Genomic DNA, 22,967 nt, shown 5'->3' with positions numbered 1-22,967 from the left:
TAGAGGCATTTGAACTCTCCTCATTTTGAATATAGTTTAAACTAAAATATTATGGACGGTGTGAAATTCACCTCCATTTATAGTACAAAAATTTAATATACTCGACTCCCATTCATGTTCGATCCCCATTGTCTAAAAGTCTGGCTCCGCCCTGTGTCCATTAAACCACCAAATAAGTTGTTAAGACTGATATTCCTAGCTGCCTTAGGTGACACATTTTAGAAGCAAATATCATTTATGTCATTTTGGAAGCAAACAACATTTTAGAATATATAATACAACATACGATCGAAAATAATAACATATGCTTACAAAGTGAAATGATAATAGGAGTGTATCTATTTAAGTCATTGAAACAAGATCCATAATGAATTCAGTTCAAAATAATGAGCTAAAGAAACACCTGTACCGCATGTATCCTTCCAACAGCCTCTTGGAAGCGGTACCAACCACAGAAATTAATTAATAAGCTCCTGGTACCTAACCCAGAATCCCCAAAAAGAAAAGCAGCAACATTCATTTTCTTAACCAAAGACAGCTACAAGAAAATTAAATCTATCCCTCAAAAAAAAAAAAAAAAAAACTGTTACCAAGACAAACAGAGAGATTTTCTAAAGGCAGTCTTAGCATGATTCTGAAATTCCAGACAGCTGTTGTTGCCTACTGCACAATAAAATGAAGATCAAATCAGGAAAAGACAAACTGTAAGACCATAAAAAAAGAAAAACTTCCATAAAAAATTTCATCCAAAAACTGTTTTTTAACAATACCGATCTCTCATTTAATGAGACACAATTTCGCAGCGATTTTCATCTTCTCTTTAAGAGAAGATAGTCAGCATATGTATCCGGTATGATCGTCACCAATGGTCTATCCTAATGACAAATCAGTACTGTCATTCATCGATGATTTCTCAAAACAAAAATATTAAAAAACTACATAAGTCGAGTAAAAACAGTAATAATCACCTGTCATGTCTTCATTGTCATACTGAAAAAAGGTGAACAGGAAACAGACGGGAATTATTGCTAATATCCCTTATACATATCATATGGAGCTATTTTTTGTTCTCCTACAATTACTTATTATATTATAGCGCGACTTTTAAAATTCTATTTCGATCAAAATGGAAGTTTTCTATTCCATTTCAGTTTTGTTCTGTACTTTTAAGGGAATAGTAAGTTTTAAAACACTGGTGATAGGCTTGGTGAGCTAGCCTATCACGAATTGAACATGAGTAGTACTACGATAGGTGACCTCCTCAGAAGTCCATATGTTGCTGATTCTAGTTGGGTTTCATTTCTAGCCTACCCAACTTGTTCGAGAATAAAGGTTTTAAAATGTTTGGAATTTGTAATCCATGGTTGGTTTGTTCACAAAGGGTCATATTTGCTTCCTACCAATTAATAGCAACCAATTCGAGGGAGTAATGGATGAACTTTGAACCCATTATACTAAAAGTCTAAAACAAACAAAATAGGCGACTAAATGCGGTAACGACATGAACCAAAGGAGTTGAGAAAGTGTAATTACAAAATCTCTAACATATAGGCGCTGGTGGTTGTCATAAGGACCAGGATTTATGCGCAGGATCCATCCCTTGTTACTGAATTCAGGGCTAGATTCTATACTACAGGCAAGATCATCTCGGAAAGATTGAATCTTTACTTCAGGGATCTTCCAAGCTATCACCATAATGATCGCAGAATTCGTCGAACGTACGAAAAGACGAGTACTCTGTACTCACCACTTTGAGTCTCTGCTTTTGCTTTCTTTGACGCCTCCAATCCCGAGCCCGAGTCCGAACCGATCTCCTCACATGCCCTCTTAATCGGAAGCTCAAGGCTCGTCGCCATTAATTAATTAAGACACAATCAGAGATGAGAAATAACAAGTAATTACCAATCGAATGATTTTATTGAAATAGAAGGAATTTATTATAGCTGTTGCTAGCCTATTTGACAATTTATCTCAATTTAGAATGAAATTCCGTAAACCATTTGGCTAATTTAATTTTGCTTTATATAGGCGATGAGATTCTCAAGGGAATTTGCCACCTCAGCGCCAAGTAAGTCTTTCAGCCCCGCTTAACTGCTCTGCTTTGTTCTTCATTTGACTTAACGGGTATTTAACAGCGTCTTTTTTTTAATTGTCTGGGACCCTATCGTCAGTCAGTCAGTGATTGAATATTTAACGGCTGTTTGGGTGGCTCCGTTAACCCAGGCTGATCAGCTGATGAGCAGCAGAGATAGGAAGCTCTATTATTTCCTATGATATATCATTCTTAGTATTCAGTTTGATAATGTTATTATTCGTTTATAATCTTTATTTCAATATGATTTCACTAAGCATTGAATCTAAAAATTTATAGTCAAGATATCAAAAAATTGAATATTAATTTTATCATTATTCAATTTATTTAAATTTACGATGAATTATTTAAACATAATGCCTGAATATTTTTACTTAATTAAAACATCTGTAAATCCAAAATGCAATTTTTGCAAATGCGAAATTAATTTTTAAAAATGAGTAAAATGACATCAATAGTTAAAATGAATGATAATATATATTTAAATATAAATGAAATGGATCCCTAAGATGTCAAGTCTTTTTTTCTTTCTTTTTTTATGAGGCAAAGATGTGAAATCAAAAAGAGGCCAAACAAAGTCAGAGATGAAACAGGAATCAATGCAACTGTATTTTCTTCATAATAAATAATTAAACTCATCTCCGATTAGGATCTTTGCATTAATTGCAGCCCCCACACAAATAAAACTTCTTTTTCAATATTAATTTGCTTCTAAATATTTTGGCTGTCACCCATCCAAATTAACATCAATGGTTATCTTTAATATTTGACATCAAATAAATGGGTCATCCACAATACTTATTATTAAAGAACTGTCAAATTGCATAGTAATATTTCTATTGTACAAATACAACAATAATTAATCCACCAAATTTCCAAGATAATTATAATTATAACTTTACGATCTAAGGTATTCCTCTATATTTAAAAAAAAAAAATACATCTTCAATGAGATTGAGATGCTGATTAAAATGATGCTAACAATCTGTTTGGGGATCGTCTCTAATGATAAGATATCTGGAAAAAAAAAAAAAAATAGCTGCAGGAAGAAAGAAGTGTTGTAAACAGTCAAAAGGGGGAAACAGAGGGGCCTTTTGTTATAGCGAAATCTTAGTTGACTAAAGAATCGGAACATTGTCATTGGTGGTTTTTTTTTTTTTTTTTTTGATTAGTTCTGCCAGCATCGCTATAATCTCTTGAAAATAGTTAGAATAGCCAAATAAAAAATAGTTGTTATTTGTTTTATTATAATAGTCAAATCTCAAAATCCTTAAAAATAGTTTATTCTAAATAAAACAAAAGGTTTAGATTTACTATTCTAGCTATTCTAATTCAATCAAACACGAAATAAGCTATTTTAAATAGCCTAACTCCAAAAATAATCTATTCTCAATCCAACCAAACATACTCTAATTAATAATGAAAATAGAGCTATATAGTTGGATGTTTGGAGTACGTTGTGACACTTGGGGGCTTTCTTCAACACGAAAAAAAGTAGCAATTGCATCAGTTATTTCGAAGATTCTAAATAGCGATTATAGCGGCATAGCAGGGAGATAAAAAAAAAACTATTGTGAATAGCGTAGCTATAGCGGAAGCTATCATACATACTGTTTTTTCTTTTTAAAATTTTATATTCTATATTTCTACTAATTATCAACATAATCGATATTGGAGAATTGAGGTAACAACTAAATGATAACTAATTTAAGTCTATACTTTTTATCAATTACGCAAATAAGAAAGAAAAAAAAATCTAAAAAGTAACATTATTTAATAATTCATACAGTATTACACATTATAATAGACGAAGAGTGATTAATTTTATAAGGTAAATGAAATCAGTATACATATTTAAACATTTTATATATTATAATAATAATCAAAATCAACTTTCAATTGAAACGAACAATAATAATTTTACAAATGAATAATATACGAATAGCAATCAAAAGAAAGAATTTATATTTAAATATTTCTCAATATAGAATGAGAGAATAAATCACAAATAAAAACAGAAGCACATAGTTTGGTTTAACATACTTATCGTAGAAAACCATGTAGCATTAAAAATAGGAATAGAAGTACAGAAGCACATATAATTTGCAAAAAAAAACTCATGTAGCATAGCGGTAGCAATAGCGCGTCACGTGATCGACATACGTTCGTAGCATGATGTATCCGGTAATGGAGCGATTTTTTTTTTCACATTCATATTTCACATGATAAAAACTATACATGTTTTTGTTTTAAACTTTTTATTAAACAGAAGTATAGATGCTAATATTAACTTTTTAGGGTGACTAGAGCAAATCATATCCTTGAACAATAAGCATATATATACAATATGTAGGGTTGCATGGTTACAAACATAAAAACAACCAATTTAAAATTATATACCACCAACCATTTAAACCTTCCCCTCCCTTCCCGGCCATATATATTCCTTCCATCTCAAACTGTCATCGTTCATATTTGAAACAAATTAATCAAAATTGTTCATTGCCATGGTTGTTCCTTCAATCTCACCAGTGTGCAACCAGACTGCATGCCATGCTGTTGGCATACCAGTCATTGATCTCTCGAAACCCCGAACCAACATGTCGAGACTCATTGTGGAGGCTTGCGAGGAGGTCGGGTTTTTCAAAGTAATAAATCACGGCGTATCTAAGATATTAATAGAGAGAATGGAAAGTATCGCCCTCGAGTTTTTCTCTTTGCCGGCACAAGAGAAGGAGAAGGCCGGTCCGCCGACACCATTGGGTTATGGTGTTAGAAATATCGGGTTTAGTGGTGATGTTGGTGAATTGGAGTATCTCCTCTTACATGCAAATCCAAGCTCCATATCTCACAAGGCGAAGGTGATAAGCAAGGAACCATCATTTTTCAGGTTTGTGATCGATGCTAGCTAGATCTATCTCTCTGTTTCCTTCTTAATTTGTAGGTGTGTGTTGGGTGTGTCACTGTGTGATATATTTTACAATTAATTAATATACACATTAACATAGTTTTAATTACATGTGTTCTAATCCTAAACGTGTGAAAGCATATTTATATATAATTTCCTACATCTAGCTAGCTAGGTTGACCGTGTTCCTTAAAAGTCAAAATAGATCAGTGTGCCTAGCTATTCTTATCTCTAAATAAATTAAATAATGGTCATTAGATCACATTGGTGCGTGCTTAATTAATTTTCAAATGTATTCATGTAATCATGTTATGATCGAATGGGACTTAAAATCTTATAATTAAAATAGAGTAATTTTAAATTTATAATTATGGAATTCATGTTCTTCTCTAATTCACAAGGATAGTCAAAATTAATGTGCAGCATAATTAATTAAGTTTCATTATCATTATTAGTAATTTTTTTAGTAAAGATTGGAAGTCAAGCCACCAAACTATTTAATACCCTTGTAATATATACAACAAAGAATTTTTCACATCTGAATTTTGAACTCATAACCTTTCAAATAGGGACCATATGTCTTTGTCATACTAGTTCTTTATCATTATTAGTAATTACTCACAATAATGTGAAAAGAGTCGTTAACTTAAGGGAATAATATGCTATTCATCATGTTATTCATTATCCATATGTATACAGAAACATATACATATTACTTTGTAATGGCAATTATAACAATGGATAAAATAAGAAGCTTTAATTTGAAACATTGGTATACTATGAATGAGAATGACAAGGTTTGTAGTTCCACAGAAGCACTGGCACTGCACACACCAAACGGCAGTTTGGTGCATGATAGTCATGTAAATGAGGAATTGATAGAGACAAGGCAACCAACCAAGTTCTCAAATTAAACCCCTATTACCCCTAGCTAGGTTTGTTAGCACACAATTCTAGGTCCCCAACTTGGTCAAGTTCTACATGGTACCTTATAGCTATACCCTGCCTACTAGGTACTACTACACTTCACACTTAGTACTTTCCATGTCTCAAATCTCAATAGGACAATAGCTTTCTCTCTTATACATCCCAGTGCCAGATAAGGAAACCCTCATCTGTGCTTTATGGGTATGTGCTATTTCACACTATTTCTTTCATGTTGTCTAACATTTGTGCTTTATGGGTATGTAGTACGTATGTACTATATATGTGACCCCCACTTGGCTTTGATTTGTTGATATGTCAAGTTGAGTTTGTACTTTGTACTGAAAATTAATCAAGTTATGAAGCTCAAATTAATTCTCAATTATTAGCATTTTTCATATTTTGATTGTGTATGCTTAAAAATTAAAGCAAAATTGTACTAATGGTGGTTGTTTCTAAATAAAATATCTTTAGTTACATTATTTTGTTGAATAATTATAAAATTTGAAAAAAAAAAACATTTATATCTTAAAAAAAGTGAACAATTTATGTTATATAATTAGTAATAGATACTTCAAATTAAATATAATTCGTACTTTGAGCTCAAGTACTTTGTGCTGAGTCAAGTCAAGCTAAATAAACTTGAACTAGATGACTTATTTTATGTTGTATTGTGAAGAGAAATTAGTTTGTTAATTAAGAAGGCACATGAAAGAGATTAATTCCTTTTGGGAAGTGTGCCTAGCTAATAAATTAGTCTAGCATGTAATAGTTCCAAGTCATATATTTTAGTGAAAGAATCAATCGATACTAGTAGCCTAGTAGCTAGGGTTCAACTTCAACTTCAACTTGAGGAGACCACTCAGAGAAGACTATGAAAATAATAAGATAGCAAGGATCTAATGTATCTTGTTTGGTCCCTACATACAGTCACAGATACTGTTCTGTTTTTTTTTTTTTACTTGTCAAAATCTCATGTGTACTTAATTGGAATTCAATAAAAAAGTTGAGTACAGTGCATGTATGTAATGTAAGTAACTATATAAGGATGCCAATTCTTAGTTTGTTTCTTGAAACCAAAAAAATAAATATCTAGTAATAGTAGTACTGTAGGACCCAAGAAAGTACTTAAAAGTGTGACATGATGTAAATAAAGCCTGCATTTGCATGTCCATCTCTCATCTCTCATCTCTTGAGCCACGTGGAGGAACACAGAGAAAGGCATGAATTATGAATCGCAGAAGAAATGTACATTTGTAGTATCTAACTATCGAGCTATTTATGGTAAAATAAATGTTGGATTGAGGTACAGATACAGACTTGATTTCATGGCAGGTGATCAGTCATCAGTGAATGGTCTTTCAATTCATCAGTAAAAAGCCGATCTATCCAATCCAATCAAATCCAAATCTTTCTCTCCTTGTTTCTTGCTTTTTACATGTGAAATACGTACTGCTTGTTATACTTAACTTAATTAAATATATTATTTTAATTTTATGGCAGTTATGTGGTGAATGAATATGTGGCAGCAGTGAGACATCTTTCCTGTGAGTTACTTGACATGTTAGCTGAAGGGCTAAAGTTGAGAGACATTACAGCCTTTAGTACACTCTTAAGAGATCTTGAAAGTGATTCTCTTTTGAGAATAAACCACTATCCCCCTTGGAATAAGAACAACAATAATGTTACTAAGAATGGCAACAAATGTGACGGTGCACGGATCGGGTTCGGAGAACATTCTGACCCACAAATTATCAGCGTTCTCCGATCAAATGACGTCGAGGGTTTACAGGTACTGACATTGGGTCCAGGTGGCGACCACGTCTGGGCTCCGGTTGCACCCGATCCGGACGCATTTTTCATCAACGTTGGGGATTTATTACAGGTAATGATAATTATTTGAGATCTTAATTTCAAATATTAAGAAAATAAATGTAGGCCTAATTAATGTATACAGAAATCACTTATTTGTAGCACCTTTCACAACAGAAAATATGTACACTGACCAGTGATCAGGTTGGGGTAGTTGGAGGCATATATAGTTGCGCTGGGACAAATGAAAAGTGATGGTGTCTGGTCAGTATCGCTAGATTTGGGTTGGATTGGGATGGTTTTTATTTATTTTCAACACTTTGTGCCGACCAATAATAATGCATGCTTTGCAAATTCTGATTTTTATTAGGCAATGACAAATGGAAGGTTATTGAGTGTGAGGCATAGAGCAATGGCAAATTCTTACAAGGAAAGGCAATCAATAATCTTCTTTGGAGCACCACCATTGCACTCCTTAATATCTCCACTGCCTGATACGGTTTCTCCGGCAAATCCTCGCAAGTACAACCCGTTCACTTGGTCCGAATACAAGAAAACCATGTACCAGCTCCGGCTAAGTCATAATCGACTCGATCTGTTTCGAGCTGATGAGCCCCTGGAAATCAAGGCATTGGACTAAAAATACAAACTTTGTTCCATTTACCAGACCTTAATTTGTATATTTTTTTTATTTTTTTTTTTCATGTTTTTTTAGTTGGGTTAGATGTTGAGGGGATTGGGCTTGCTTGTGTCCCCCACAACTTTTGGGCTGTTGAGCGTTAGAGAACTAGTTTTAGAATTCATATCTTCTGCATTAACTCAAATTTTGAGTTAAAATGTGGACCGTCCGATTGAGATCTGTACTAATATTAAAGGGCCCCGTGCGTTATAGGCTTGGGCCGGATTGGCCCGAATTCTGATCGTACGGTTCAGAAATTAACTCAAACGGTACGTTAATGCAGAGGATACGTGTCCTAGTTTTAGAGGTTATGAAATTCTGTAGTACTATGATTGTCGCTCTTGAGAAATTATGTATATTTTGCTCTTGGAATTATGTATATTATTAGGATTCCCCATTAATAACCCCTCTGAGCAGTGTAGTAAAATGTTGTTTATGTGGCCACATATGCGTATTCGGTTGTAATCTGCATAGAAATTTATATGCAGGCAATATATGCGGCCGCATATTACTATATACTTGTTTGTATGATATTGAATTTTACCATATATTATCGTATATTACTGCATATTACCGCATATTACCGGATACTTATTTATATATATATGAATTCTCATTTTAAAATCCGCATAAAAATCTGCATATGCGGTGACCTTCCGCATACCGCATAAAAACCGCATTTAATAACACTGCCTCTCTCTATCTCTCTCTACTATTATAATTTCTTCTCTTTCTCTGAAAAGCACATTGTTTAGGTCGTATGTCAAGAATATTATTTGCATACTTGAAAGAAATGAGACCCGGCAAGCCTCAACATGTACATCACGAATCTGTTGACTATAAACCAGTGTTGTAAAAAACGTCCGTTTAGGCCGATTATTCGTTAGCGGTAACCAAACTGTCACAAATTTTTTCAATTAATTGGCCGATTATTCCTGATTAATCGCTTGATGGTATCATATCCGTCTGACAACCACATATCGTTATTTGCAACACTACTATAAACAATACAAGCAACAAGTCATTAAAAAAAAGTTACATAAAAAAAAAAGAGTTATAACCCAGGTTTTATCTCAAAACCTGAACCTTGTTTTTTATTAATCTAATATATCGAATGAGGACTTGGATCCTCATTTTTCTTTAAAAAAAAAAAAAAACCAGTAAACATCATACAGACTAAAATAAGACAGTCAAAACTATTAAAAGGAATCTCAATTCATTAACTCATAAATTTATTAGCAGTTACATCAATCTTTTAAGTCTATTACACGACAATAAATCCCCTATGACCATAATAGACCTAGGGCTAGCTCGACAAAAATAACGAGCTCAAGCCACTCAAATAGAAATGGCTGAAACAATGATATCAATTTTTCCTATACATGGTTCCATATTTTCACTAATAAACCAAAATGGAACCCTTTTGTTAGACCTATTCTATTAATATACAGGTATCAACAAATTTCATTAATTCCAACCCTATTCTCTCCTGAACATTACAAAAAACCTCTTGCCAACAATTGCAGTGCTGAATTTGAAGTTCATGCTAATCATAGTCAGTACCACTAAGCATCAGAATTATTGGTATTAGGGTTTTCTGATCAAGTTAGGGGAGACTCATGAAGCATATTCTGGTACATTCCAATTAGCATGGTATTGTAGCAAAGAGGTTCAAAGAATATCAAGAAATAAAGGGTTGCAAATGCCAATTTGCATAAAAATTACTCTAGGAACTTTTTCCCAGAAGTTGTGATTTGGCAGTCCGGCGAGAGCACCTGGTACGGCCATTGTGGCTGAGACGACAAGCACAACCTTCGAGAAGCTCATTATCTTCTTCAAAGGTGAGAATTGATGCCAATTCAGGCTTTTCAAGTAATAATTTAGAGGTCAGGAAACCAGCAATAGTCCAAGTCTGGTATAGCCGAGACTGCTTACCAACAAACCGACCAGTAGGTGTGTCATAGTACTCGGGCCAGTTATCATCTAGTAGTCTCTTTTCGGCTGTTGAGATGGCCCTTTGGGCCAGGTCAGGTCGGCCCATCTTGATGCATGCCAGTGTGAACTGAAATCATAGAAAATTGCAAAATATTTCAATAAGGGTGTATCCTTATTCAGCATCGGGTTATGGATGTCCGAAGTTTACAAATTTGCGAAAATCAACAAGAATGTAAAATCATAAGAATTTTAGTGCGTTTACAATACAAAAGAGAGAGGGAACTTGGTAACCACTACCAAGTATTTAAAAAAAAAAAGAGAGAGAGAGAGAAGGGGAGACTACCTGCCAGAGGAGAGTAGGCCATGATCCTCCATTGTGATATGACCAAGGGCTGCAGAAAAAGAAAAGAACCTCAGTTTCAAAAGGGATGCATCTGAATTATGAGATTTTCACCCCATATTTGAATAGAGCAAAAAAATAAGACGAAACAAGTACAGACATACAATATAGTAAAAGAACTTGAGAGAGAGCTTACGTGTTTTTGGGGTCACTACCAGTAATGATGCGCCACTCATCAGACTCCAAGGCTGGGTATGAGATTTTCAAGGGCATGGTACCAATTAGGTCATCCCATTTCTCTTCTATGAGAGAGAGAATACCCTCGGCTTGTTTTGGAGTCGTCAGAGAAGAAACTATGGCCCAGAGGTTGCCCAGAGAGAAGAACCTGAAGTCCATATGGGCCGGTTGCACATTCCCTGCAACAGTTTTAGCCCACATTAGATACAGGCAGAGATAGTACATATCATATAGCTATAACGGTAGTGGCGTTACATTACAAGTGTTGGAATCATATGGTACTGATATCGAATAGTATTATACTTAATACCATGCTTCTAATAGCACTAGGTGACTTTAACCTGCTCATGACTCCACAGTACTGGTTCAGTATCAGGCCAGATCAGATATTAAAAAATAAAAGTATCAAATATGTCCTTCAGAAAGTGTAATTACCTATGAGATAACCCCCACTATCAGGGATCCAATCAACGAGCCAATCTGGTATCTGCTCTGGGTATATGTTGAACTTGTTTGTCGCATTTTGGGAGTATTCTTCGGTTTTATACCTGTAGATCTCGTTTAATTTTTGGAGATCAACCCAATAATATTCCCTGATGTGGAACGATAAAGAGCTTAATCGGATGTTAATTGCACGAATTAGGTCTGCTGATCCTTCATTAAACCCCAGCATTTCTCTAGCACATCTCAGGGCAGAGTAGAACAGTGACTGGCCAAAAGTAAATGAAACAACATATTAACTTAAGAAAACTAAAAGAAAAATTTAAGAGGCATATCTCTTCTTCAATTGCTCAACAAATTTTCGGTTAAGAAGGTAATAGTATACCTGGATCTCAAGGGGATGGCCATGGATACCCATTCGGCGGTCAATCATGCATGAGCCATCAGTGACCAACAAAGTAGGAAACATGTCAAACCCATCAGAGAGACACAATTTTAGAATTAACTTAATTCCCGTCTGAACATCAACTCTCTCTAGCAGTGAAAAATCTCCTGTTATCTTTCCATATGCTCTCAGGAGAATTATCCACCATAAACCTGAAATGTTGCATATTATAAAATATAGCTAAATTAAGTAACCCATATAGCCCTACAAAGGATGCACAACTGACCCCACAGTCTTCCTCTATCTAGGAATAGAGAAGGTCAGTTTGGCGTTTTAGTCTGAAAGCTGTTCAACTTTCTGTGCAGAATTGGGGTACTTATTTCATCTTGCAAGGATGCAAGGGGTATATATTTAAAATCTTTGCAAGATGAAACAATTGCTTGAGAGGTGTTTCTGCAATTTTCTGGGTTTGGAAAAGAAATCTGAGCATTTGGATGGTTTTATTTTGTCTTTGTTACTGCTTTGCTGGATTAATATTATACTGAGGCATAGTACCCTTGAACCTCTGTTTTTGCATCTACGCCCCCGAAAAGTTTTACTTTCAGTTTTACAGAAAAAGCAAGAGGTGATTGACATGAAATTGACGATGTATTGATCGAGGCCTTTAGATTTATTGACATGATATGATGATGTGTTGACCCAAGCTTTTAGAGCCAAGTGTCTCATAACTTACCAGTACCAGTACCACTCAAGTCTTTTACTGGTAAGGAACACAAATTGGTAGCTAAAAGATTCAGATATGTGATATATATAAGTACCAGAATCAACAGGTGCAACGCGACCAATAGCTGACTCGCCAAAATCAGGGTCTAGAACCTCTTCTTCCCCACTAGTATTTCCATCAATTGGTGCAGTACGAACCTTAAAGCTGGCAGGCATGAGCCCTTGACCCGGGCTGTGGCAATCCACTGTCTTTTCCCAGCTCTGATTAAAAAAATTTAACAATTATATACTGGTATTGCTAATAGTATAGTTACATTTTATAGGGCCCATAAATCGAGTGTTTACAACAGTCACCTGCAATTGAAGGGTGTGAAGCAAGAAATTTCGCACAATCTCTGTATCCCCTTTCAACAAAAAGGCAAGAGCTGAAGGCATAAAATCCCTAATGAAAACCTGATCATAATTCAATAGATCTCCCTTAAATGCACCCACATCAGCTGCTGCAACTGTCCCCACTGGCTTCCCACAGTAGTTGACCACCGCTCGGTTCAACAATTTCCAGGCTTCTCTCTCAGCCACTGTCTCGGTGCGCCGAGTTGGCTCATGGCGCACCGGATCCACAGTTCTGGATTTCTCAGGGAAAGGTAAAAGCGGTGAGATCTCTAGGGGCTTCAATTCATGTAATAGTATTGGGGTTGGTATGCCGGTGCTCGGAACCGGATCGAAGGTCGGATGGAGTGGCTGGGCAGTGGATGCAGCCTGTGCTACCACCTCGTACCGGTTTGGGTGTTTTCGAGATTTAGAGAAATGGTAGGGGTATTTTGGGAAGATTTGCGAGAGGAGGAGGTGAGAACAACACGGTCTGATGGAGGATGTAAATGTAATCACCATGGCTGAGTGCCGTTTGAGGGATTCAAGTACAGAAATGGAGCAAAAGGCAAGGATTTCTCTGTAATAATCCTAATTGGGAAAGTGGGAAAGGAGGAGAAAGTAAATTTTGTTAGGTGAGTTTCGAAGAAGGTTGCTTCGCAGTTGGTACTCGTTAATTGGTAAAGATGGAGTTGATAACACGCTTGGGAGGTTGGATTGGTTATGATGCATTTTATAGAAAAATATCGAACAAGGAAAGTACAACTTAGGTGAACATACTTTGTAGAAATTGGTATAGCGAATTAGTATGTTATTGTTAAATGACCCGAGGTATAAATCTCATAAGATGATAGATTCAGAAACTTTGAGCTTAGGAAAAGAAGAGGAAAGTGACAGACGGCGGGTGGCCGCATAAATTAAAATTTCGTTGGTTTGAAAAAACTAACGGTTGAATAGTAAATACAGCTCTTTTTCTGACCAAAATGGGTCTGGCGATGGGCGTGAATTACATGAGAAATTGTGGTTGTCTTTGGAAAAAACAATCCCGAAGTTGGGGTAAATTAGTCATTTTAAATATCTAGCTCTGCAAATGATCACGTGAAAAGCACCGACCCTGTAACCTAGCGCTGTCATGGCATGTCCCGATATTATCGCGATATGTTGCATGTTCTAATCGTATCCGATTATTTAATATCTGACGGCATTCTGGTGTCTGATACGGATAAGATATCGCGTTTAATTTACCGAAAATACCGCGATATATTAAGCTATACGGTTTCTTCCGTTCAGATAGAATCTGATGGTTGAGAATTGAGACTAACCATAGTCATGTGGATAAGGGTTTGTCTGGTGGTGACATGGCGAAGATTTTTATGACCTTTTCCAGCTTTTTCTTTTACGAAAAGCGTTAAGTCATGATTGTGAGTTGCCCACCGCGTCCCCAGCATGCGATTTTTCTTATTGGATGCTTTGTGTATTCAGCAACCAACCTCTTCATGACACGTCACCTTACGTAAAAATCTTTTTTGACCTTGTATGTACGGTGGTTTGACACACAATATATGAGAAAGGATCACTGATATTTTTTTTTGGTTATATTTCGTGAAAAAAAATTTAAAAAATAAATCTATAACATGTTACTGGAGTAAAGATATGTAATAGTCTAACAATCAAATTTCATGTAATTTGAATATTATTTGATGGTGAATATCATTAATTTTCAAATTGTTGAAATTGTAAGTTATTCGATATACTGTAAGATATGTATTAAATTCTAGAATGGAACCAGGGTGTTTTTAAGTTTATCAAGCTCCTTTGTAAACTCAATTTTAAAATCTATTGAATTGGTTTCAAATGAAGAATCTGAACCGTTGAAAGTCTTCTATTTTATGAGTGATGAGTCTATATGCGAAAATTTTAAATTTTTTAATTAATTTAATATAAAGTCAAGTGATCAAAATTATAAATTTTATAAATTAATTTGAATGCATTCATTTTTTGAATATTTTTTGACCATTTGACTCTATAAAAAAAATAATAATAATTTTTTACATGTAGACGCATCACTTGTCAGGTAGAATAGTTTCAACGGTTCGAATTTCATCATTTAAAGTCAATTCGATATATTTTGAAGTTGAGTTCACAAAGAGGTTTGGTGAACTTAAGAACACCCTAAATCTACTCTTAAATCCTATCATATTTTACATATATAATTATGCATGTGTGATGATTAAAATTTAACCCTTTTTTTAAATTGTCAAAATAAATAACTTGTGCATTGCAGTATTAGTAAATAAATAGTTATGTATTGCAATATTAGTAAAAATATTTATGCATTGTAATATTAGTTATGTAAATAGATATGAATTGCAAGAGTTTGGCTCACACCTCCCTCGTCTAACAATCAGTGTTATTTCACTCTATATAACACCAACTCTAAAATTTATCAAATCGACTTTGAACGACTAATTCAAACCATTCAAACCGATTTACATTATGAGTAATGCGTTTACATACAATTTTTTTTATATTTTCGAGTTATTTTAGTACCAAATAAAGCGGTAAAAATATTGAAAAATTAATGTATTAAAATTAACTTTAAAACTCACACATTTGACCACTTGACTTAATACTAAATAAATTCAAAAAGTTATAAATTTTGCATGTAAACGCATAACTAATGAAGTTGATCAGTTGAACGGTTTGGATTCATCGTTTGAAGTCGATTTGATAGGTTTTAGAGTTGGTGTTATATAGGTTGAAATGACACTGATGTTATAAAGTTTATTAGCCAGAAAAATGAACATATATAAAACTGATATCACATGAAAAAATATCCGTTCCGATCATAAACACCTAGGGCCTCCGTTATTAAGTCCAAATAGTTTGAATTTTAGTTATAATTAAGAAGAATTAATAAATTTGAAATTGACACTATCAATCCCAAATATTAAAGTATTAATTAATACATGTAGTAATATTTGTTAACACCGAAAGTTGAAGTATAAGTATAAATTATACACTGAAAGATGGAGCACCATTTGGGCAGCAGAGGTGTGGGGACTATGGAGGAAAAGAAATAGAAGAGTATTCTTAGGAATTACGAGAGTGGAGCATGTGCTAGTTTCGCAAACAGCACTGAAAATTTAACTTTGGATGACAGGTCATTAGGGAGAGGCAAATTGTTTAATTCATATGCGGTGTAAATATTTTATTAAATTACTTTAGACAATTTTTATGTAAATGTAACTTTTTTATTTATAAAATTTGTTGACGGCAACTTGCCGCCAACTATTAAAAAAGAAGAAGTATTAATTATACAAAAGAATTAATGATAATAGACATGTTAAATTGTGCGTCTTGGTTTATTTATGAAATCATTTAATGCCTTAATTAATTTAATTCATTAGTAGCATTTCCTTGATCAACAGGACCAAATTGAAGAACGCCCATCGATTCAATCAAGCTGCACACACAAACCAATTTGCTTTGAAAACTGAAATAACCGATTTTTATCTCTGCCTGACATTTGTCAAATACATGCAGCACAGCATTGGTATGTATAATGTAAGACGATGCATGATTAATTTCCGGGATAACTGGATAAGCAAAGCAATCATATAAAAAATTATGTCGGTGGGTCAAGTAACAAGTTTATGCAATCATATAAAAAATTAGGATGAACATACAACTAATATAGTATACATAGGTACAAACACTTATCATTGTATGAACTCAATAATGATAAGTATTATAACATGCCTTCTTGCCAGAGACAGCGACGGAGACTAAATCAATTAATTTTCGCCTAGTCGAAGTCACCCACACTGCGTGTTCATTTTATCCACAATGCATTCCAAGTCCCAATTAATCCTCAGTCCTTAGATTTTGAGGATCCTTATCCTCCCAGCCCCAGGTACCTGACTAAACACAACTGAAAAGGACGCTTCAGATTTAATTTTATCCCGTTCTTTTTTGAAATGACTAAGAGACAGTATTATTTGTGCTTTAAGATTCGTGTCAAGTTAAAAAAGAGCAATTTTGAATCATTCGATTCAATTGTACTCAGTCCGGTAACCTGAGAGGATGTGAATTCGGATTTTGATCCCGCCTCTGTCTGGATGGTGTGCAAAAATCAAAACCCAAAGCCAACCACAAAAACCTCAAACTGAGAATTAATTAGGAGCTTTTCTCTTGACGTGGGGTCCACTAATTCCAAAGCCAACGTGTCGGAGAAAAGATTATGTGGTCTCTCCACGATGGATGACGTGGTCTGGGCCCCCACCTGTTGCTGGTCCCGCTTTTCCCTCCGTGGAATTCTCTTCTCATGTGGCCAAGGGCCCAAGGTACAATTTCAATACTCACCACATACATGTCCGCACAGCTAATTAATCAATTTTTCACATTTGTTTTTTTAGAAACGAATTTTTCACATTTAATTTGTCACATACAGAAATGGATACATCCAACAACAATTCTATATTCAAATTTGGTGGGTGTGTGTGTTGCACATTGGACTATCTCGTCTTCGTACCAAAAGCGGAATTTTGACGTATTCCCCCTCTAAAATTTATAATATCATATTTACCCTTCTAAATCTCAAAAAAGTCACAAATTTACCCTTTTATTGTCTTGTGTATTAAAACTAATTTTAAATTTAATAAGTACCCATTTTATTCCTTATTAAAAAAATATGTAGGTTGTTTAACAAAAAAATTAGTCTCCTAATTAGTCGGTTTGGAGGACAAACCAAGTCATTTTTTTTTATACATACACAACAACATTATGATATATGCTTTTGTAAGCGTCAAAAGAAATATGTTGTTTCTCTTGAAAACCGACTAATTAGAAGATTGACATTTTTTATACACATGGTACGCATTTGTTTTTAACAAGGTTCTAAATAGCACGCTACAGCGTTTTCAGACCATGATAGCGCTATAGCGCACTATTTCACGCTATTTGAGCATAGCGCTGTTTTTTTAACCAGTCCTTTATGACGCGTTTAAACCTTTGGTTTTTAATAATAAAGGATAAAAAAAGTTTTTTTTTTAATTTAAAGTGAGTTTTAATATAAAAAAATAATAAAATGAGTAAATTTGTAAATTTCTGAAATGTAAAACAGTAAATACAATATTATAAATTTTAGAGAGAGAAATATATAATTTTAAAGCTTTTGAAGAGTATACATAAAATTGTCCCTACCAAAAAATAGTCACAAAAATATAATAACAATATATTATATATGTGAAGCAGTACAATTTTGATCCTACTTCTTAAATTAAGTCAGATGAGTTTTAGCAAGCATTTTGTAATTTTCGTTAACAACAACCGCTTGCAGGAGGGACGACGTCTCTAATTTAGAAGATCTCATCAGTGAAATGCATTTATGACATATTGTGTATAGTAAAACTAGGATGTTTTAGTTGAATTTTTTTTAGAGAAATGTTCTGGTACCCGAGCCGTCAAATCCGAGCTTGTTCCCGAACTGGTTTAACTGGGTTTAACCGTTCGCTAATAATAAAAATTTGTTAGTTTGCCATTAATTAACGAATTGTTGTTTTACGTTGATTGTTTTAAATGTTAGCTTTGCACGGTTTTGTTCTACGTTTTAATTTTGTGGACAGTCTGTTAGGAGGAGTTGTAATCACTAATTCCCGAGCTAGTCCCCCAGCTTGTTAACAGTCCTGTAATAATTAATTAACTACTTAAGTACTTTAACTAGTTAAACTAGTTATAAGTACTTGAACGTACTTTAAAGTACAATTTAAACCCAGTTAGCTCGGGGACACGGTGGGGGATTTGTTCTAATTTTAATTATGCAAATTAACAGCTTTTGATATTTAATAACTAAAAAAATAGTCTTTATTTTGAACAATTAATCTATTAAATGAATATTTTTCAATGTTTGTAAACACAAGTTTATATGCTTTAAAATGTGTTTGAAGAAAAAATTTTAAAATGTGTTTGTAAACACAGGTTTATATGCTTTAAAATGTGTTTGTAAACACATGTTCTCTTCTCCCTTCTTCTCTCTTCCTTGTTTTTCCTTGTTTTTCCTTGTTCAAAATCAGAAATTCTCTCCCTAAAAAACGTCCTTAATCTATTCTACAGGTCTCCTTTTTATACCCCCTAGTGAAACCTAGAAATAAATCTCTAAAAATAGTAAATTCGGGCTCTGAACCGCCTTATTGCGGGCCGCAATGAGTGGAGGCAGTTAAGAATTTGTTGCGCAGAAAACTGTAAACTCATTTTGGGCCGCAATGAAAGTGCAGGAAATGAAGAGGGATCTGTCTGTTTTGTTGCAGGCCGCAATGAAAGTGAAAGCTGCTCCAAACTTCGTGCTGACTTGCTACAAATCACCCGTTTTGCTCCTTTAAGCTCCAAACACTTGATTACCTGCAAAATAAACATAACTAGGGCAGTAACTTGAACTTTTGGGCATTTCTAACCTAATCAAACCTAATTTCAACAAAACTTGGCTTAATTTACATAACAAACCCTAGGTTTCAATAGATACAATTTCGGCTTATCACTTGTTCACAAGTATTGGTCTTGGTGTTAGGCATGTCTTAGAACCTGAAACAATTCACATGTATTAATATTAATCAGAGAATTTTCAATGCTTTGTTTATGTTGTTTGCTTGCCAATACATATTGGTTTACATACTTTACTTGTTCACAGGTACTGTTTGTTCGCGTGAAAGCGCAACGCAAGTTTCGGTACGCTTGGGAGCGTACCTTTTAAACCGCGGTTACACCTTCCGATTAGGGTTGCAAGTGCACAACCCTATCGAGGAGTATAATCGGGTATCGATCCACAGGGACGGTTTCTTTATCTAGAATTTTACTTAGCTTAGCTAAAGACTAGAAGTGAGAAAAAGGGGTTTTGGTGTTTAATTTTCCTAAGGAATCAACTCAAGCAATCACACAATGATATAGAATAGTAAATGTGCAAGAAAAGGTATAAACTGTGTTTTGATTTGGGATAAAAGGTGTTTCAAGGGTTTCAGACTTCATCTCTGATTTGCCTCTAGTGGTACGGCCCTTACCAAGTTGGTACGGCCAGACCGCACCAACCTGGTATGACCAAGCCGTATGGGGCTTGGTACGGGTAGGCCGCACCACTCTTGTAAGGGCCGTACTGGTTTACCAGAACAGAGCTTACAAGTTCGAGTTGATGCATTTCTTGCTGGTACCTCGTATTAAACTCTTGATAAAGGTTCAATTGACCATACCTAAGGTTCCTAAACCTCAACTCTCGTGTGTTGGTTCAAGATCTAAGTTTTGGATTCAATTCTTTACCTTCTAGGGTTTCTAAACCTCAACTCTCGTGTTTTGGTCCAGATCCTCTAGTTGATTGATTGGAGATCTAAGGTAACCTCTAATCTGTCGATTAGAGGAGAATTCAACCTTTCGGCTTCAATTCGATCAAGTCTACCTAAAGGGATTGGTTTGGTTGAGAGAAGGCAATGGTCACATGACCTTGTTAGGGTTGATCTACCACTATAGGCACACCACATGCAATCACAGAAACACAAAGCAATCAAGACAAGCAAATTCACAATCAATTCAATCACAAGAGTTCATACAAGATCCAAATCAAGAAAAGCAACACAAATCAAGAAAATCCATCTACAAACCCTAGAAACGAAAGTCTACTACTCACAAGTCATGGATCTGTCCAGATATACAAGAAAAGAGATAGAGAAAGTCATGAAAGAACTAGATTGAAGATCGGGAATGGAGAAGGTGTAGATCCGTCGATTCTCGCCTCTTCCTCTTCCTTGATCTTCTCTTCTTGCTCCTTTGCTCTCTTTCTCTCTTTCACTGAGCTCTCAATCTGGAATGAAGTCCCCTTTTCGAAAATGGAGAGATCCCCCGCTATATATAGCCTCTGCCAAGATTTGAATTCTGTCAGGCGGCACCTATGTACGGCCCGTACCAATTTGGTACGGCCAGGCCGTACAAGGTGGGAAGAAGGCTGAAACGGCTAAGTTTGGTACAGGCCGTACCAAGTTTGGTAAGGGCCGTACCAAGGTGTCCAAAAACGCCGTTTCTTCGTGTATTTTGCTCCAATCCTGCAGAAAACAAACAAACTCTCAGCAGTACCAAATTCTAAGAATATATCAATGAAATGCACATGGTTTTGACAATTTGGAACATGAATTTGGTATGAAATCAAGTCAAATATAGGCTAAATATGCGAGGTATCAAATTCCCCCAAGCTAAACCTTTGCTTGCCCTCAAGCAAACAGATTCAAACTTGGGTTTGAGGCTAGACTACTAAACCTAAATGCTATTACAAATCTAATTGTAAAAACTTACGTGAATCTGCTATGGTTAAGAATTTCTAGAATCATTTCAGTTGTAACTTGGACATTTCTTTATAAACCTTAATTCACTCCACCAATTGGTCAATTGGACTTCATATTTTGAGATGCTTTTAATGATTGTAAAGACTACATAATTAGGTTTGATCGAAACAATTTTATTCTTTTACCGAGCCTATGCTTTTATTCATATTGATTTTCAACTTCCCCCAAGCTTGAAACAAACTCAGGCAAGAAAATTGCGAACGATGTGTGTTGGTATATGCAAAAATTATTATTATTTATTTTTTTTTTTTTTTGTTAATTAAAAAAAATTTTATTTTGCGAGACGAGCTCAAAGGCGCCCAATAGGACTTATTGCCAGTACTCTTATTTTCTCCATCTTTTTTTTTTTTTTTTTTTTTTAGACAAGCAAATACCATGAATACACACATCCATTGGTATTCATTCATACCAACGGATATTCCAAAATTTCTCAATTGAACATCTCAATTCCTAAAAACATATTTTCAGTTTATTCAAATAATTTTGCTCGATGCAATTCTAAATTTTTCATCTTTTTCAATCATTAAAAACATCTCAACGTAAGCAGTTCAATAACCAATCATGGGTTAGTTCCAATTCATTCAGGGCTATCCTAATTACAACCAGAAATGTTTCAAAGTTACTCTAAATTCTAACAGTTCACGCAAATTTTCTCCTAATAATGCAAGAAAATACGAAAAAAATACAAGTAAAAATAACGATAAAGTAAACATGACCTACATGCAAATGTCTCCCCCCCCAAGCTTGTCCTGAGCATTGTCCTCAATGCTTCAAGACATAAAGATAAAGAAAATGTAACAGCTCGGGTAAAGGAAAACGAACCTGAGAAGTCTAGGGTGGTGGTGGGTCAGGCCAGTGACCGTGGTCCATGAAGAAACGCCAGTCAGTCATCTGTCGCTCCATACGCTGAATACTCAGGGCCTGCTGAGCGACATCGGCCCGAATATCGAAAATAGCGTCCCCCTGAGCGGCCTGCGTCTCCTGAATGGCGAGCTGAGACTCGAGCAAGCCGGACTGAGTCTCCTGGATGGCCCGCTGCGAGGCCTGAATGGAGATCTGGGTGGCCTGCATGGAGGAGATGAGGGCGTACAACTCGCGCATGGTAGGCTCATGAGAGGGACCAGCTGAGGAAATGGATGGGCCAGCCTGATATGTGGAAGTGGATGGGCCAGGCTGGAAAGTGGAAGGTCCAGCACCAAATGAGGAAAGGCCTGCAGCAGGAGAAGGGAAAGGTCCCTGCGGAGAGAAGAGAGGGACCTGACCAGGAGAGGGAGGCATCTGGAGTGGAGAGTGAGGAGTCATATGCTCATCCTGATCCTGAACGGGAATGTCGAGCATCTCCACATCGTCCGTGGGTGGTGGTGGTGGTGGTGGTGGTGGAGGTGGTGCGGGGCCCTGCTGGATACGAGGGGGACGGGTGAACAGCCAGGTGCTCCGGTCGTCAAAGGAGAGAGTGACCGGGAAGGGCATGACATAGCTGGCCTGGTCGCCGAGGCGCCATGCCCAAACACCTCGTCCATCACGTGCTGCGGCTGGTTGGATGAACTTGTAATTGTGCAGGGCCGTCAGAGTGAAATGGCGGGGGCCCTTGCACTCCTCATCTCCGATGATCTGGACACCCAGTCGCTCAGCAATGAGCGTGACGTAGGCGGAGATAGAGACAATGCCACCAACCTTGGTGGCGCGCTGGAGACCGAGCCAGTGGTGGATCATCGCGAGCATCAGATCGGGCCGCTCGAGTGCG

General features: G+C 35.7%; 2 protein-coding genes and 1 long non-coding RNA gene across 3 annotated transcripts; 1 reads left to right on the top strand and 2 right to left on the bottom strand.

Annotated features, from left to right (window-relative positions):
* Window positions 1-308: 308 nt before the first annotated feature.
* LOC144565900 (uncharacterized) lies at window positions 309-870 on the bottom strand. The gene is made up of 2 exons (XR_013515061.1): window positions 771-870; window positions 309-663 (listed from the first exon to the last, which is right to left on the bottom strand). It is a non-coding gene; the product is annotated as an uncharacterized LOC144565900 (long non-coding RNA).
* A 3,698-nt stretch (window positions 871-4,568) lies between these two features.
* On the top strand, window positions 4,569-8,461 carry GA2OX6 (gibberellin 2-oxidase 6). The gene is made up of 3 exons (XM_078315736.1): window positions 4,569-4,982; window positions 7,428-7,809; window positions 8,107-8,461. The coding sequence occupies exons 1-3, from the start codon at window positions 4,600-4,602 to the stop codon at window positions 8,374-8,376; spliced, it is 1,035 nt and encodes a 344-aa protein (XP_078171862.1). The 5' UTR covers window positions 4,569-4,599; the 3' UTR covers window positions 8,377-8,461.
* Window positions 8,462-9,614: 1,153 nt separating this feature from the next.
* Window positions 9,615-13,552, bottom strand: LOC144556856 (neutral/alkaline invertase 1, mitochondrial-like). Its single transcript, XM_078305336.1, has 7 exons — window positions 12,831-13,552; window positions 12,572-12,737; window positions 11,754-11,965; window positions 11,363-11,636; window positions 10,887-11,106; window positions 10,694-10,742; window positions 9,615-10,477 (listed from the first exon to the last, which is right to left on the bottom strand). The coding sequence occupies exons 1-7, from the start codon at window positions 13,365-13,367 to the stop codon at window positions 10,142-10,144; spliced, it is 1,794 nt and encodes a 597-aa protein (XP_078161462.1). The 5' UTR covers window positions 13,368-13,552; the 3' UTR covers window positions 9,615-10,141.
* Window positions 13,553-22,967: the final 9,415 nt, after the last annotated feature.

This window comes from Carex rostrata, chromosome 1 (assembly GCF_964058835.1).
Source record: "Carex rostrata chromosome 1, lpCarRost1.2, whole genome shotgun sequence".
Classification (NCBI taxonomy): Eukaryota; Viridiplantae; Streptophyta; class Magnoliopsida; order Poales; family Cyperaceae; genus Carex; species Carex rostrata.
The sequence above is the reverse complement of the archived record's forward strand: the minus strand, read 5'-3'. Positions and strand labels throughout refer to the sequence as shown.